This window comes from Brassica rapa, chromosome A08, assembly GCF_000309985.2.
Source record: "Brassica rapa cultivar Chiifu-401-42 chromosome A08, CAAS_Brap_v3.01, whole genome shotgun sequence".
In the NCBI taxonomy this organism is placed as follows: Eukaryota; Viridiplantae; Streptophyta; class Magnoliopsida; order Brassicales; family Brassicaceae; genus Brassica; species Brassica rapa.
The window spans coordinates 5,675,387-5,692,678 of record NC_024802.2 but is presented as its reverse complement, the minus strand read 5'-3'; the positions used below and the strand labels follow the sequence as shown (position 1 = coordinate 5,692,678).

The 17,292-nt window shown below is 34.8% G+C and overlaps 1 protein-coding gene across 1 annotated transcript; it reads right to left on the bottom strand.

Annotated features, from left to right (window-relative positions):
* Positions 1 to 14,372: 14,372 nt before the first annotated feature.
* Positions 14,373 to 16,371, bottom strand: LOC117127491. The gene is made up of 5 exons (XM_033278026.1): positions 15,777 to 16,371; positions 15,423 to 15,722; positions 15,080 to 15,306; positions 14,857 to 14,983; positions 14,373 to 14,809 (listed from the first exon to the last, which is right to left on the bottom strand). The coding sequence occupies exons 1-5, from the start codon at positions 16,369 to 16,371 to the stop codon at positions 14,373 to 14,375; spliced, it is 1,686 nt and encodes a 561-aa protein (XP_033133917.1).
* Between the last annotated feature and the right edge of the window lie 921 nt (positions 16,372 to 17,292).

The following is a 17,292-nucleotide window of genomic DNA, read 5'->3' as shown; positions in this document are numbered from 1 at the left end:
TTATATATCTTCACTGAATTTTGATTTTGTAAAACGCTTTTTTGTGTTGTCTGATTCTAGAAGGCATGGAACCGAACACTCTCAGATTAAGTAGTTGACAGTTATGTTTCACCTAAGACGAAGGATCTTAGAGCATCCACAACCATTAGAAACTTATTAAGTATCTAAAAGACAAATTATTAATATTTTCATTGCAACTAACTAAAGTAACTAATTTTTATTTATCTTTTTAAATTTGAACTAATATAAAAGTGACACATGGTCTGTGAGTTTTTTATAGGTTCTTATATCATAACAGCATCTCCAAAAGGGAACTCTATTTTAAAGTTTCCAAAACTCTATATTTGAAATTTCAATGTGTTTTTCTCCAAAAGTAAAATTTCAAACCTAACTTCAAAATTATTTTTATTTTATACTATGGTCTTTATATTTGTCATAGTTGATGTAAATTCATAAAACTTCTATAAATAACTAGTACATATATATAAAAATTACATAAATATTAATTAAAAAAATCTTACACTAAAATATAAAATTATAAATAAAAGTACATAATTAAATATTAAACTGCAAGCAAATACTACATTATTCCATAAAATTATTTCCATAATGCTCCCATGTATGATCAACTAGTGCATTTCGAAGTAAGAAATAATTCTCTTTATTTTTTATTTGTAGATTACGAGCCAAAATTTTTTGAAATCGAATATCCTCATAATATGGTTGTTGATAGTTTGATATCATCAAACGAAAAAATCCTTGATCTTTTAAACGAAAGTACAACAAGCAGGGAAAAAGGTCATGAGATGATTGAATTACGACTGCAAAATGAAGCAAAAAGTTAGCTTTTAAAGAAGTAAAATAGGAAAATAAAATATTGCTAAAAAAACTTAGCTTCTATCGATGATGTTAATATTCGTGAATACATTCGATCTGAACAAGAAAAAATCATACGAAAAATGCGTCAAGAGCAACAACAACAATCATCTTCGGTTACACAAAATTTGTTTGGATAATATTTTGGATATTTGGGAGGTTCCAGAGCAAATTTACCTGACTATTAGTGTTGTTATAATATTTAAATTTGAGTAATAATTATGTCTTCATGTGTCTTTTTAATAAGTTTTTATCATGTTTCTTTTGTAATATTCTTGCTGTTTAATTCTAGTTTTAAAATATTATAAATCTTGTTTCAAATTTTTTTATTTAATTTCATGTGTAAAACTTAAATTTATAAAAAAAATTTGAAATATTTATGAGATATAAAAATTTTAAGGATTAAAACAATAAACAAAAAAAATATTTAAGAATTATAAATATGACGTATAATTGTAAGGACCAAAATGCAAATAAAAAGATGAAACTTCAAATTTGAAGTTTTGAAAAGTGAAACTCTATATTTGGAGTTTCACTCTTCAAAACAATTTGAAGTTTTGAGGTTTCTTTTTGGAGAATAAAAAACTCTATATTTGGAGTTATAGAGTTTCTTTTGGAGATGCTCTAAGAGTTTATGATTTTTTTCTGACATTTTTCCTACTTTTTGTATTTTTGAATTAATTTTAATTTTAAAACTTTGTGTTAGAACCTTCCAACAACCCTTTGTTGGAGGTGCTCTTAGAGCCTGTTATTTCGCCATTAAATATGACGATTTTTAGATGATGTCGAAAAGTTTGTTTTTGACGATTTTTAGATGTTTGTATACCTTCCAAGTTTCCATAAAAATAAAATCCAATTTATACAATACTTAGAATAAATAATAAAAAATAAGAATTTTTTTTTAGGAAAATAAAGTGATGATAACTTTGATGATAAAAACTTTATAGTTATTAAGGTTGATTGATTGTAAACATGTAGCTCAAGACGTTCTAGACACCCAAATTTAATTTATAGCCCTATATGTTAACCAATAAAATTTTCACTTAAAAAAATTACAAGAACCAAAAAGTCTTTATTAAAAATAAAGCAATTCTTGAAATTTTATTTTAATTGCAGAACATTAATTTTTTGCAATTTTGTTCAATTGGTGATATACTCTCACTTACTAAAAAAGTGCTCATATACTCTTCATTTATTTCAATTTATTTTATTTTGTAAATTTGAAATTGGTGTAAAACATTACTGACAGATTCAATTAATTACGAATTATATCATTTCTATCTTATTTTATTTTTTACAACAAAAGGCTAAAACGAAACTAAGTTGATTCATGATCCAAGAGCCACCTCGAGAAAATTGAGTCAACATAAACAATAGCATAAGGCTGATTCCTAGCACCTCGTGCCAGCTTATCCGCCATTTTGTTTTGTGCCCTCGGAATATGTTGAATAGTAAGGGGATGAAAAAATTCCTTAAATCGCAGAAACTCCTCTATGTGTGTAGTGAACGTCGGCCATTCTGTTGGTGTAGACACCATATTCACCAGTTGAGAGCAGTCAGTTGCAAACACTACTTCTGAGATTTGTAGGATCTTCATATCGCCCATATTAAAGCTTCACATTCAGCATGTAAAGGTGATAGACTCTTGCGAATAGACATTGCACCCATCATAGTATGAGTTGATCCACCTTTTTTATAAACCCATCCTTGCCATGTGCAAGAATCTTGTTCCCTCCATGCCCCATCAATATAACACTTATTTACATCATATGCAGTATGGTTCTTCACAATATGTGGGGATGCCCGGTTTATAGAATTTTTGGTATGAGATTCAGCCCACAAGACATTTTCTATTTCCGCAGTCCGAAGAAGATTCATTCCTAATTCAAATATAATTTTTTTTCTATTGTTACTTCTCTTTCTTTCTTTTTGTGATTTTGGATTTTCGATTTTTCCCAGTTTGAAGTTCGATTTATTTTTTATATCTCTTTTTTTTTATTCGGCGATCTTTTTTTTCACTTGATTTTCTTTTCATTGTATTTTTTTTGACAATGAACAACTATTCTATTATTCAAATTTGAGGTGGTCTGGATAACAAGACCTGAGTAGTAGGGCTGGACAAAAAAAATCTGAATCCGAAGAACCGAACCCGATCCGAAAAAGTAGTACTGAAACCGAACCAAAATTGATTAAATATCCGAACGGATTTAAAATTTTGGTATCTAAAGAACCGGAACCGAACCCGATTCAAACTGAAGTATTCCGGGTACCCGGATGTATCTAAAATTGATTTCTATACCCACTTATATAAATATATTTTAGATTTAATGTCTATTAAAAACATCCAAAATATATAAGATATTTTTAAATTATCCAAAATACTTGAAAATATATACTAAAAGTCAAAATTAAATGTCTAAAATAGCTAAAAAATACTCAAAACACCAAAATTATTTGAAATATCTATTTATTATCTATCCAAATATTCAAACCAAATCAAATTATATGTTAAGTTTAGATATTTGGACATATGTTATTCAAATTTGTACGTAATATAATATTTGTTTATAGATTTTGAGAAATTTAAAATCTCCGAACCGAACCCGAACGGAAACTTAGAAATATCCGAATGGGACTGAAATTTTTGATCCCAAAAATCCAAAACCCGAATAGATCCGAACTGAACCAGAATGGATACCCGAACACCCACCCCTACTGAATAGAATAACCAATGGAACCGAACATTATCAGATCAAGTAGTTGACATTTATGTTTCACCTAAGACGAAAGATCTTAAACTGCTTTTTCGCCACTAAATATAACAATTTTTAGATGATGTCAAATTGTTTTAACAATTTTTAGATGTTTGTATACCTTCCAAGTTCCCATCATGATAAAAATCCAATTTATACAATACTTAGAACTAGGTGTACAGACTAATATATATATTTAATAAATTTTAATTTTAATATTAATTTTAATATTTATGTTAACTTATTTAATTTGACATAAATATTAAAAAAATGTGTTTGTCAATTTTCTCTACCCAAATCGCAATTGCTCATTGTGTAAATTTCTTTTTCTTGCGGTTTATACATAACTTTAACACTAGGTGTTTTGCTTGTGGGCTTAATAATTTTACAAAATTAGTAAATAAATGAGAATAGAAGAAAACTTAGGTTCACCCCACCCTTTAGGACTAATCAAAGTGACACATAGGGTTTAGGGTATAGAGTTTGGGTCTAGGTATAGGGTTTAGAATTTAAGATTTAGGGTTTAGGGTTTAGCTGGAAGCGTTAGCATCGTTAAAATTAGCATTTTTATTTTTTGTAGCTATTTTTTATTTAATTTAATGATTTCTAATTAAAAATCTATGTGTCAATTTGATTGGTCCTAAAAGATGGAGTGAATTTAAAGGTTTACCTAGTGGGTGAACCTAGGTTCTGTCATAAATAAATATGTCATCAATTCAAAAACCATTAAAATAAATCATTTTCATGCTTTTGATATATTTAATAATTAATTAAATATTCATTGTTGTATTCAGTAAAGTTATTTTTATCTTAATAAAATATATTGTATTATGTAAAACGAACTTGAAAATATTCATATATACATAAAACTATATACAAAATTTTATATTAAAAAAAATTGATGTAAAATATTTTTGTATCACATAATATATAAATTTTGTAGATAATGATGATTATCAAATTAATGAAATTTTTTTAACTTGTGAGTAATTATATATTAACTAATATAATCTAATTATTTATTAAATGTAATGAAGACTTTAAACAGAAACTTTTAACGTGAGAGCAGAAATATCGCTTTGATAATAGTATAAACTAAGTGTTCTCTTTTCAGTTATATCAAATTAATAATTTTACTTGATTAATGTTTAGTTATGTGTTTTCTGTTTTTTTTTTTTTAAATTTAACTTTCTTATTACAAGGTATTTTCAGATAACAACACAATATATATATGAATTATCTTTTATTTTTAAAAAAATATATTAGGTTTTCTTATTATTATTAATTTTAATCACTTATTGAATCAAAACAATTTAAATTCGTTTTTATTTTGTTGCTAATTTATATATTTTATTCATTAAAGGTATGAACGATATTAATCACTCTATCTTTTAACGTGAGGACTCAAATGCGAAAAATCAATTCGCAAATAATAGTATATAATAGTTTCTTATAATATTGAAGAGAGGTAATATTTGTGAAATTTAACATTGATTGTTGGCTTGAGTTCGAGAGTTTTAGAGTTTTTTATGAAGTGTTTTGAATAAGAAGTAGATGTTAGATCTTTCAAAATTTCCAAAAATTATTTGTCAGCGATTTAAGTGCAAGATCACTTACTCATATATTGTAAAGAATACGAAGGAGAAAGTCTTCAGTTTAGTTTTACATGTTCTCGACAATGTAGAAATATGCAGGGAATACGAAGGAAAAAGTCTTTAGAAATACTGATTTTCCCTTTTCTAGAATATGTATGCCATGATTTCTATATAATCTTTATTATACACACAAAAAGTTTATAAAACACAAACACATAAAACCAAAAGCATCAATGGGAGACTCACATCAAAAAACACATGAACCATCACAAAAACGAGGAAAAAATCATATATATTCAATAGAGTCCTGAAGAAAATAAAACTTTGATAAATTAAAGCTACTTTTATGTTGTTGCTTCGTCTACCTACCCTCAATCGATTGCATGGATGCAGCAAAATTTATCAACACTATCCAAACATAATGAAGATCTTGAAAACATAGTATCTAAACATGGCTGAACTTCTTTGCTTTAGATCTGGTTTTGGCTGGGATTCAACCACAAAATGGTTTACGGCTCTGAAAGAAGTATGGACTGAATATCTAAAGGTAAAAAAAAATTCATAAGACTATATTACTACTTTTTTTGTTATGTTAATTTTTTTTATATCGTAGGCACATCCGAATTTCAAAAAATTTAGTGATGAAACCTTCGAAGAATATGATGATCTCAAAGTTATATTACAAGAATATAGCGACGGATGCTATTGGATTAGGTGATACTACTGATGCACAACCAACAGTTGGAGTTGCAGAAATATAAAAGGAACAAACAAATCGTGGTGAAGAGTTTTCTTTTGATATCCAACAAAACTATGAATCTCTATCATCTTTTCTTTTGCAACCCTGCAAATGGTACTGTGGAAAAGCTTCCTTTAAGAAAGAGACAAAAGGCTAGTCCTCTTAGCAAAGTTGATGATCTTTTCACTCAAAAAGAAAGTGTAGAAGACGCTAACGAGATGAATGCTTTGACAACAATCACTCGCAAACTCTTCAATTTGATAGAAGGAAGAGAAATAAGACAAAAACAATAGGCTGAACAAAGAGAAGCAGAGAACAAGAAAAATAATTTATGAGAAGCAATCAAAGAAGTTTCTGATTTGGAGGAACATGTACGTTACGATGCCGTTAAATTGATTCATCAATTAGGAATGACAGACGTATTCAACAGCATGTCCGTTGATGAACATTGCAGATGGATTAAGCATAACGTGATATTATATTGATTTGAGCTATTACTTATACTAGAGATTTTGTCCGGGCTACGCCCGGGGTAAGAAAAATATAAATGTATTAATATAATAACGCACATATATTGCATCTTTTGCTGTAATAATAAATCATATATTGAATTAGAAACGAGTAAAACTGACAATTTATCATTTTTACTATCTAAAAATACATATAGAAAGATCAACAAATGTAAAATGAATAAAAAATAGTTAAATCTAAGTTATGATCCAAATATTTTTTATTTTATATATTGGATTATCATGAAAACAAATTATTAATCATAGATAAAGTTCATCTGGTTACGATAGAAATGAACCATGTATTACACGTGTAAAATCTGAGAACATATTATATCACTATTCTAACATAGTAGATGTTGAAAGATTTATATTTTTGCTTGAAATCAGTGAGCTTGATCAATTTATTAACAATGAAGTTTTAAGTAGCAGTATTAGAAATTTTATATGGTATTTAGAATTAATATGAGTTGATGCCGCTTGCAATGATGTTTTAATGACTGCTACCCATTATAGAACAATCCTCAAAAAGTCTGCCAAAAAACCTCAAAAGCTTACATCAACATTTTGTTAAATGCTAAATTTGAAGTGTTTTTAAATTCTAAAACTATTATTAATAATTTTAAAACAGATTCTATAAATTGTTTTATGAAAAGAAAGTTTTCTATCATTTATTTTCACATTTATTTTGGTTCGTTACCAATGATTATTAATTCGATTATCTTCTTTAGGAGTATGTTCATAATCTTATTTATGATCAATCCATGTTCAGCGTTTGCATTTCTGTGTTTATTTGCAACCAAATTTTCTTTGTATTTAATTCGCTTATAGCCATTAATTAGGCTATAAACAAACAGACCTATTTTATTTTTGTTTGTTATTTTTGACAATATAAATTTTTCATAAATAGTTTCAAAAATATATAGAAACAATTATTCACCTAAAATTTGCTTGCTTTCTCTCATCTTTCATTGTCACTGCTTAACGAAATTTATAGAGCAAATGTATTTTCGGAGCAATTCTGGTTACATTGGTTTACAAAAAGAACATTGGTTTTTCTCCTTTTGCCTCTTTAATACAATACGTTAACATGTTCTATGTTTTGCTTTTGTCTCTTTGCTACTCCGGTGATTAGATGAATTATTTTTTCTTAATGTGATCTTTGTAGTGAATAAGATCTGGAATCTCCATCATTGTTTGTTAGTTATAATTATAACATATCGGTACTTCGTGAAATGACTCTTGTTCACCCTAACACATCACCTCATTTTTTAAAACACAGCACACCATTTGCTATAAAGTTCTTTTGGTGATAGACATTGTGTTAGAAAGAACAATTTTTTTACTTCAACTACACTCTACAAACAAAAGACATAAAAACCAAAATTGTGAGAGATTATTCAAGTTTCTGAATAGTTAAACCAAGAAGTAGGATCTCATTCTTGATCCTATCCCTGAAACATTCTCGTTTTTTTTTTTCTGTATAAATTGAATAGTTAAACCAAGAAGTAGGATCTCATTCTTGATCCTATCCCTGAAACATTCTCGATTTTTCTGTATAAATTGAACTTGTGCATATCCAAATCAATCTCAAAGTAGTTTGGTCCTGTACAAATGATCAACACACACACATCAACATTAGCACAGAGCTCTGAAAATTAAATGTGTGATTAGCTATTGAAAGCTAAATGAAAGATTTGTAATCCATCCCGAATTAAATATCAGAATAACTATCGTTGTAAGTTGTGAAAAAAAAAATTTAGTAGAGCTTAGCTGAAGACTCGATATTCACCAAACCAGTTATCATCTTAGACCTTTCTCTAAATGGAACTGTAGATTTTCTTCTGAATCATTTTACTTTCTCTATTTTTCATACATAAATCTCTACCAAAAAAAAAGAATATGGAGAGAAACAATTATCTAATGCGGGTAAACATTATTGCTCTGAAGTTGCCTTGAACTGTATTCCTCTCCACGCACATCAACAAATATCCTAAGCTCGCTATCGGTCAGGTGCTCTTGAGTCGCAACAATTAATTAAACAACCTCTGTTGTTCCTCCAGCCACCTCCTGTAGCCACTGAATTATGAAAAAATATTAATGCACAAGTCTGAGCAACAATGGATCTAGCTCTGGCTGCTCCTAGACACAGAAGCGTGCTCACCTGATGATCCACAAATGTAGAAAACCTTCAGTTATTGTTATCTACACGTTCTTCCTAATACCATGTTAGGGATTTTTATTCCATTTTTAAATTCCACTTTTGACAATCTTTAGCTAGGCCACCTTTATTGTCTTTGCCACCACCAACTTGGCCTCTGCCTCAACTACCTCTAACAACACCTCCATGTTGGTGTTGGCTGCCACTAAGTATGATATAATTAGATGATAAATACCACCAGCACGTTGATAAGAAAGCGAACTAAGTCAATTAACACTTACGTTGGTAGGTGTCTCACATAAGGAGTACATCAGTTCCTAGTCTTCCTCTTTTGTCTCCAACTCATTCTCTGCAATAATCACTGGCTTGTTTAAATCCTTCTGAGTGCAATTATCAAAATAATCAACTCTCAAACTCACCTATTCTCTTGTGAATGGAACAAAAGACAAACAAATATCAAGACTTACACCCAATGGAAACAGCTAGGGAGATCAGAGATGGAGGAATTTGATGCACTGATACAAATGATGAACCATAATCCCAACCTCATATGGATTCTGAAGTTTCTTAAAAGCTTCAACTACCATCTCATTCTCCATACTTTTTTGGGAAGGACCAGTATCACCTAACAAATCTCAGAAACTCAATAAAAAAATTTCTTGCTTATGAGTATTTAGCAACTAATAAAGGTAGAGAGACATTGCACTTCAAAAAAAAGAAAAAAAGTATTACCTTTTCTTATATTCTCGGCGGATATAAGCCATGAAAGCGCACAGCTGAGTAGTAGCGAGCACGATTCAGTAACCGAGCAATATCATCCGGCATAACTCCATGCACTATAGACTGCATACACTGTAATGATAAGCAGTGGGTATTTAACGGTATAAAAATGCTGCAACAGTCTGACCCTTTAATTTGTGAAACAAAGGAAGCGCTTTTACCTTTTATCAAAGGTCCTTTCTTTGACTCTTCTATATGTCTTCTTTCTATCTTCATCTCCCTTTCTTTTTATGGTCTATTTTGTGAAACCAAAGATACCATCATACTTGTGCAGTTGTGCTTCTTCTGAGTCTACTAAAAAACAAAAAAAAGAAGCAATTTTGTAAGTTAAAATGTATGATACCAAAAAACAAAAACTTTCGCTGGAGGAAAATGAATAGATGAACCAGTGTATTCTGGAAGGGATGAATCAAGGAGTAAACAATAAACTTTCCTCACAGAAACTAAATGATTGGGAGAAGTTGTGCAAGAGATCTCTATGAAAGCCTTCAGTTCCTCTGTGCTTTTGCTTTTCAAGTCTTGCATCTGTCTCTGCTGGAACATACACCCCAAAATCACAGCTTTATGTGAATATATATTTTATAACACAGAACAAAAGTCTTTACTGTATAAATTGCAATAAAATCGAGCATGATAAATAAAGATGTTCTTGACCAAAACATGGAAACTTCGTACCTCCATTTTATGTTTAGTGTTCACTGTGGCTACTAACAGAACAGAAGGAGAGGCGAGACATTCATTGAACTTGATATAGAACTCCTTAGCAGCCTGGTCCAAGAGGTAGACGTTAATAAGAGGTCCCCTGAGATTGCTAATTATAATTGTGGGACAGTTACAGACATATACATGCTAAGGCTGGTGGTAATATGTAATCGTATCTGCTCACTCTTTAGGATGTAGGTGAACTAAAACTCTACGAGAGCTGCCACCATCTACTCCATCCAAGACCGCGTGTTCGTTGAGAGCTGCCACCGTCTGCAACACAGTTAGAGAAATTAGTCAAGTTGAGGTGGGTTACTACTTACTTCTAAGATAAATATTTCCATGAAATCAAAAGTTAGCTGTATGTAAGGACAATCAAGTCAGCTTACCATACAAATCACCTCAAAGATCACAATTAGCAACAAACTCTTGGAATGAGCGGAACCTGAACCTGTCTCTCTGAATCACAACTGGGTTGGCTTAAAGCTCCGAGAGGACAGAACTATGAGCGAAACAGATGGTAAGGTTGTGGTCAGCAACCCTGTAGATGTATTTGCTTTTGTTGTGAAGAAATTCATCAGCCGATAGATTGTTCCACAGTTGAGATTCCCTTGGTATCGTGCAAACCCGATTTGATGAGATGAATTCTTGAATAACTGTAGATGGTATTCAATTTTATTAGTGAGAGGGATTGAACCTGAGAAAGAGAATTGATTGCTGTATATAGTCGTTCATACCTGTTCATCAATCATAAGCAGGTCCACACTAATTAAACTTCCCCTCTTGATGTGTTTATTGCTTCTCATAAATATATTAAACGAAAACGGACTTCCGATTCAGCTAAGCTGCGGAATCATCGTTAAAAATCGAGCAACACGATCAACGTTGGTAGATTTCACCTATCATCAATGGAGGAGCTTGTATGTCATAAAGAGTGAAGTTAACAAAACTATTGATTGATAAGAAATGGGATCGCGGTAACGGAGGAGACGAAAAGTGTCTGAGGGGAAGGCGATAGAAGCTGCCATTGTTTCAGAAGTTAGGGTTACTGAAGTTGGCTCTTTTATGAGCCAGAGTTAAGCAGTTTAACGCCATAGAAGAAGCCCAGAATTGAGTAAACGACGTGTAAAATAACTTATCTCTGATTGGACGATTTTTTGTGCCTACGTGGACACTCTATGAGGAGCTTATATCTCTCTTTTAGTATAATATATATATATATATAGATAGATGTGGTTTTTATTTATTTATTATTTACTGATGTTGGAATTATTATATGTTGTTTTTTTTTTTGCATTTGATTACATCGTTTTTAGAATGAAATTGGTGTTGGTATCCTTTGTTCTTGTTCTGTTTTTTTTTCCTCGAAAGGCTATACTATTGTTCAAACTTGACTTGGTCTGGGTAACCAGACCGGAATAGAACAACCAATAAAATAAAGTACTCTATGGAAAGACCTCGGAGTCTTAGGTAGGAAATCTGAAATCTGATTTTGTGCTCGTGGAATATAAGTAATCTTGAAATCCAGGAAGCATATCTTCAGGATCCATATCCTCTCCAGTTCTGTCGCAAAGCTCGGCCAAGCATGAGGCTCGTTGATCATTACACTCAAATCCTTGCAGTCCGTTCCAAATCTTTGACAAGTTGAATGCTGGAGCATACTCTCCATCGCCCATCTCAGTGCTTCCATCTCTGAATGTAATGCAGACTCTCTTCGAATGTGACTTCGTGTCTGTAACACCCCCGAACAATTTTAGACATCGGTCAGTCAGCCGGGCAACAATCAAACAAGAACATGCCCGAACGACCTTCCTCTGCCAAGTCCAGAAGTGTCACGACGGGTTGAGAATAGACTTCCCAAGTCACAATTACACGGTTCCGCTTACCCCAGAAGACTTGGACTTGAGGAATCTCTCGGTTCTTTAATTTTCGTATTCGACGTTCACCTATTCGGATTGGTCCCTCTGGATAAGTGAGGTTTGTTTGCAGGTTTTCGATTTGCTCTATCTCAATAGCGTTAGGATCATGAAAATGTTTCCGCAGCATTGATACATGAAATACCAGATGTATCCGCATCTCTTCAGGCAGGTTGAGACGGAAAGCAACATCTCCGATTCTATCTTCAATCTGGTAAGGTCCGATGAATCTTACCGCAAGTTTTCCGACTTTCCCGAATCGATATTTTCCTTTCTGAGCTGACACTTTCAGATAAACCCAATCACCAATACTAAACACCACTTCTCGCCTTGATTGGTCGGCATACTTCTTTTGTCTGTCCTGCGCTTTCTTCATATTGGCTTGAATGATCTCCAACTTTTTCATCGTCTCTTCTACAATTTCGGGTCCAAATTCTCTTCTTTCTCCAACTTCGGTCCAGCATAAAGGTGTTTTGCATGGCCTCCCATAAAGCGCCTCATATGGTGCCATACCTATGCTAGAATGAAAGCTGTTGTTGTAGGAGAATTCGATTAATGGTAAATGCTCTTCCCAGCTTCCCGCCCAATCTAATATACACATCCGCATCATATCTTCTATGGTGCGAATGCTTCTTTCGGTTTGGCCGTCCGTCTCAGGATGATACGCAGTGCTTATAAATAACTTAGTTCCCACTCCTTCTTGCAACGCCTTCCAAAAATTTGAGGTGAATCTAGGATCTCGATAGGAGACTATATTTGTTGGCACACCATGCAACCTCACAATTTGGTCCACACACATCTCTGCCAATACTTCTACATTATTCGTTTCCTTCATAGGTAACAAGTGTGCCACCTTCGTCAATCTGTCGACAATCACCCATATTGCATTATTTGATCTTCCTCGAGCCGGAGGTAACCCAGTGATGAAATCCATGGATATGGAATCCCATTTTCACTGAGGCACTGGTAAGCTTTGTAACAATCCTCCTAGAATCTGATGCTCGACTTTGACTTGTTGACAAGTTTGACATTGAGCCACCCATCGCGCCACTGACTTCTTCATTCCTGGCCAATGATAATACCTTCGGATATCTCGATACATTTTCGTACTCCCGGGATGGATACTGAGTAACGAGTGATGCGCCGACTTCAAAATCTCATCTCGTAGCCCTTCTCCATGTGGTACTGATATCCTCCCATTAAGTAATAGTGTATCATCTGCCGTCACATGATAGCCACTTGGGTTTGGACCTTCTTGAATCTTGACTTCCTCAATAATTCTTTTTAACTTTTCATCACGTTGTTGCTCCTGTCTTATTCGTGCGAGTAAACCCGCCTGGTTTACTGCATGCATGCCTAATGGCTCACTTGGCTCCCCTTCAATTGCCCATAATGTCATCAACTTAAGTTCATTCGATAACGCTTCCACTTCCTTTCCAACATTGGACGCCAACTTTCTACGACTTAGTGCATTTGCGACTACGTTAACTTTGCCTGGATGATATTGAATCTTCAGGTCGTAATCCGCCACAAACTCCATCCATCGCCTTTGTCGGAGGTTCAGATCAGGCTGTGTGAACAAGTACTTGAGACTCTTATGATCTGTGAATACTTCCACGACTTCTCCATATAAATAAGATCTCCAAATCCTTAACGCAAACACCACTGCCGCCATTTCTAAATCGTGTGTTGGGTAGTTCTCTTCATGTTTCCTGAGTTGCATTGATGCATAAGCAATTACTTTGCCTTCCTGCATCAACACACAACCCAACCCAACCCTAGAAGCATCTGCGTACACAGTGTACGGTTTACCTTGTTCAGGTAATGCCAATACCGGTGTTGTGGTCAAAGCTTTATTCAGTCTCTCAAATGCTTCCTCTGTTTCTTTTCCCCAGATGAACGGAATTCCTTTTCCAGTCAAATTTGTCAGGGGCTTAGCGAACGAAGAAAAATCCTTGACGAACTTTTGATAATACCCGGCTAAACCGAGGAAACTTCTTACCTCGGTTACTGTTGATTTCCTTTCCCATTCCTCGATGACTTTCACCTTTTCTGAATCTACAGAAACTCCTTTTCCAGACACTCGGTGCCCCAAGAACCCGATCTCTCTTTTCCAGAAAGAACACTTGCTGAACTTGGCATACAACTTCTGGTCTCTTAACCGTTCCAACACTAGCTTCAAGTGTGCTTTGTGCTCTGCCTCTGTCTTGGAATATATTAAAATGTCATCGATGAAGATTATTACGAACTTATCGAGATAATCGTGAAAGACTTCGTTCATCAATCTCATGAAAGCCGTCGGTGCATTAGTAAGGCCAAAAGGCATTACTACGAACTCGTATTATCCATAACGAGTTCTAAATGCAGTCATCATGGCATCACCTTCTGAAATTGGAATCTGATGATAGCCCGAGTCGATCTTTGAAAACCAACTTGCTCCCCTTAGCTGATCCAACAACTCGTCTATCCTCGGAAGGGGATACTTATCTTTGATGGTGATATTGTTGATTCCTCGATAATCAATGCAAAGCCGCATGCTACCATCTTTCTTCTTGACAAATAAGACCGGAGCTCCCCATGGTGAAGAGCTAGGTCTTATGAAACCTTTCTCCATTAAATCTTCAAGTTGTTTCTTCAACTCTGCCAACTCCGCAGGTTCCATGCGGTAGGGAGCCTTTGCTATCGGCTTCGCTTCAAGTTCCAAGTTAATTGTGAAAGGGTTACTCCGAGGTGGAGGTAACTCTTTCAACACTGCAAACACATCCTCAAACTCTTGTACTACCGCAATATCCGTAATTTCAACTTATTGTTAGTGGGTCCGTCACTAGCAGTTACTGTTACCAGATACGCTTCTCCATCCTTAAGCAAATCTTCCACTCTCAAGGCAGCTACTAAAGACACTGACTTGCTTGGACTGATCCCGTAGAACACTATTTGACGTTGCCCGTTCTCCTTGAACAAAATACGACCTTTTCCACAATCTCATTGAGCCCGGTAGTCTGATAACCAATCCATGTCCAAGATAACTTCATATCCTTTTAAGGGTACCACCAACAAATCTGCCAAGAACATTTTCTCGCAAATGACTAACGGAACTCTTCTGAGGCATTCTTTTGCTTGTAGGGTTTGGTCTCCGGGAGTCATCACAGCCACATCCATCCTGTCAATCACAAATGAACCCACAAACTCGGTAGCTACCTCAGGGGCCACAAAGCTATGTGTTGCCCCCGAGTCGAACAATACATGTGTGGGACGTCCCGCAACATGTAAAGTTCCTGCCACAACATTAATATATATCAACAACATAAAAAATCCAATAGAAATTAATCAATCCATCACAAGCAATCACACAACACAAAATCAATCTAGTAAGGTTAAAGAACCCATATACCTGTGATGGGACCCTTAAATGGGCCTGGAGGTTTAGTATCCTCTAGTTCTAAAGCGTAAAATCTACCTCCTATAGCTTGCCTTTTTGGCGCTGGTGCGATTGCAGGTGGAGCCGGGGGAGGATGAACAGTGATTGGCGTAGCCGGGATAGGACGATTGACACTGCACTGGGTAGATATGTGTCCTTTCTTTCCACACGTGTAGCATGTAGAATTATAAGAGTTTGACTGAAAGGATCCATGTTTCTTTCCGAAGCATTGACTTGACTTATGGCCTATCTTGCCACAGTTAAAGCATTTTCCTGTGAACAGAGATCGTTGACTTGGCCCTCATGATTCCCTTTCCTTATCTTTACCCTTGAATGATCTTTGATTTCCACCATACTTTCCTTCTTGATGCTGCTTGGACTTTTTACTTGCCGCCTTCTCAGCTTCTAATCTGATCTCCACATTCACAGCCTTTTCAACTAGCTCGGTGAGACTCTCGTAGTTCCCGACTGCCATTCTATTTTCCAACTCTGGTTTTAAACCAAACATAAAGTTGGATATCATGGTTTCTTCATCATCTTGTCCTCGCAGCACGTGTTTTCGCAGTCGCATGAACTCCGATTCATATTCTCTAACTGTCTTGTCTCCTTGTGCTAGGTTAGCAAACAAATATTGAAGCCTTCGCTTGGACTCCGGGGTGAAATACTTGCGTTCTAATTCCTTTTTGAATGCCGCCCAAGTGGTGACCAGATGTCCTACTTGGCGATCCCTAGTTTCCCACCATTCTGCCCCGTCTTTTTCTAAGTAATACACCGCCATCTTTTTCTTAGACTCTTCAGAACACGTCAGGGACTCAAAGTTTTTCTCCATAGTTCGAAGCCACTGGTCAGCTTCAAATGGGTCTGTCCCTCCTTCAAAATGTGGTGTCTTCATGTTCTTCATGGCAGTTATCAATGGTAACATCGGTGTAGCCACTGTAGGTTGTGGTGGTACGAGTGGCTGAGGTTGCGCACCTGAGGTTGTTGCAGTGACCTTGCTATCACGTCATGAAGCATCTTCAGAGTGTGCTCCATTCATATTCCTTGTTGTGGTTGATCATGAACTTCTTGTTCAATTGGGTTGTTCCGCCTTATTGATCTTGGTCCTTGGACACTTGACTCACTATCATCTGTTTCTGATCTTTCCCTTACACTACGGTTTGGTGGAAAGTGTTCTTCTTGTGGCCTCGACTGGTCGTGCCCAAACAGATTGTTGTTTCCCACTATGTTATCTTCGCTGAATTCCTGGTTGGTGTGTGCTAGTGTTTGCACTCTTACGTCGGATTCATATCCCAGCCCTCTTCTTCTAGAAATTCTTCCTGTACCCAGCATCAATTCCTGTCCCCCTTCACTCCTTCTCCTTCTTGCGATCTGCAATCCACAAACAGGGAATTTCCTATTTAGAATAATAATTAGGGCGGAACTCTGCTGGTTTCCTAATACATCTTTTGCGACACATTTGACTCGATAAAACACAAAAAATGTGTGATTGACCGCATGATCTAAACCATGCTCTGATACCACCTCTGATTGACCGCATGATCTAAACCATGCTCTGATACCACCTCTGTAATACCCCCGAACAATTTTAGACATCGGTCAGTCAGCCGGGCAACAATCAAACAAGAACATGCCCGAACGACCTTCCTCTGCCAAGTCCAGAAGTGTCACGACGGGTTGAGAATAGACTTCCCAAGTCACAAAACATACTTTTGTAACCTAGAATATCCATTCAAAACTCGTTTCCTCTAATCTTCGGCCTGAGGCTTTGCAACCCGTACCGAATCATAGAGTTGTGTTAGGTTGGACTAACCTAATATCAGATTCAACCTGACACGAATATAAA

Excerpts from the sequence above, each read along its gene's own strand:
- LOC117127491 (XM_033278026.1), bottom strand. The coding sequence starts at position 16,371 with ATGTTACCATTGATAACTGCCATGAAGAACATGAAGACACCACATTTT. Across the intron at positions 15,723-15,776 it reads AAATCAAAGATCATTCAAGG|GAAAATGCTTTAACTGTGGC; the intron begins GTAAAGATAAGG and ends CTCTGTTCACAG. Across the intron at positions 15,307-15,422 it reads ATTTAAGGGTCCCATCACAG|GAACTTTACATGTTGCGGGA; the intron begins GTATATGGGTTC and ends ATGTTGTGGCAG.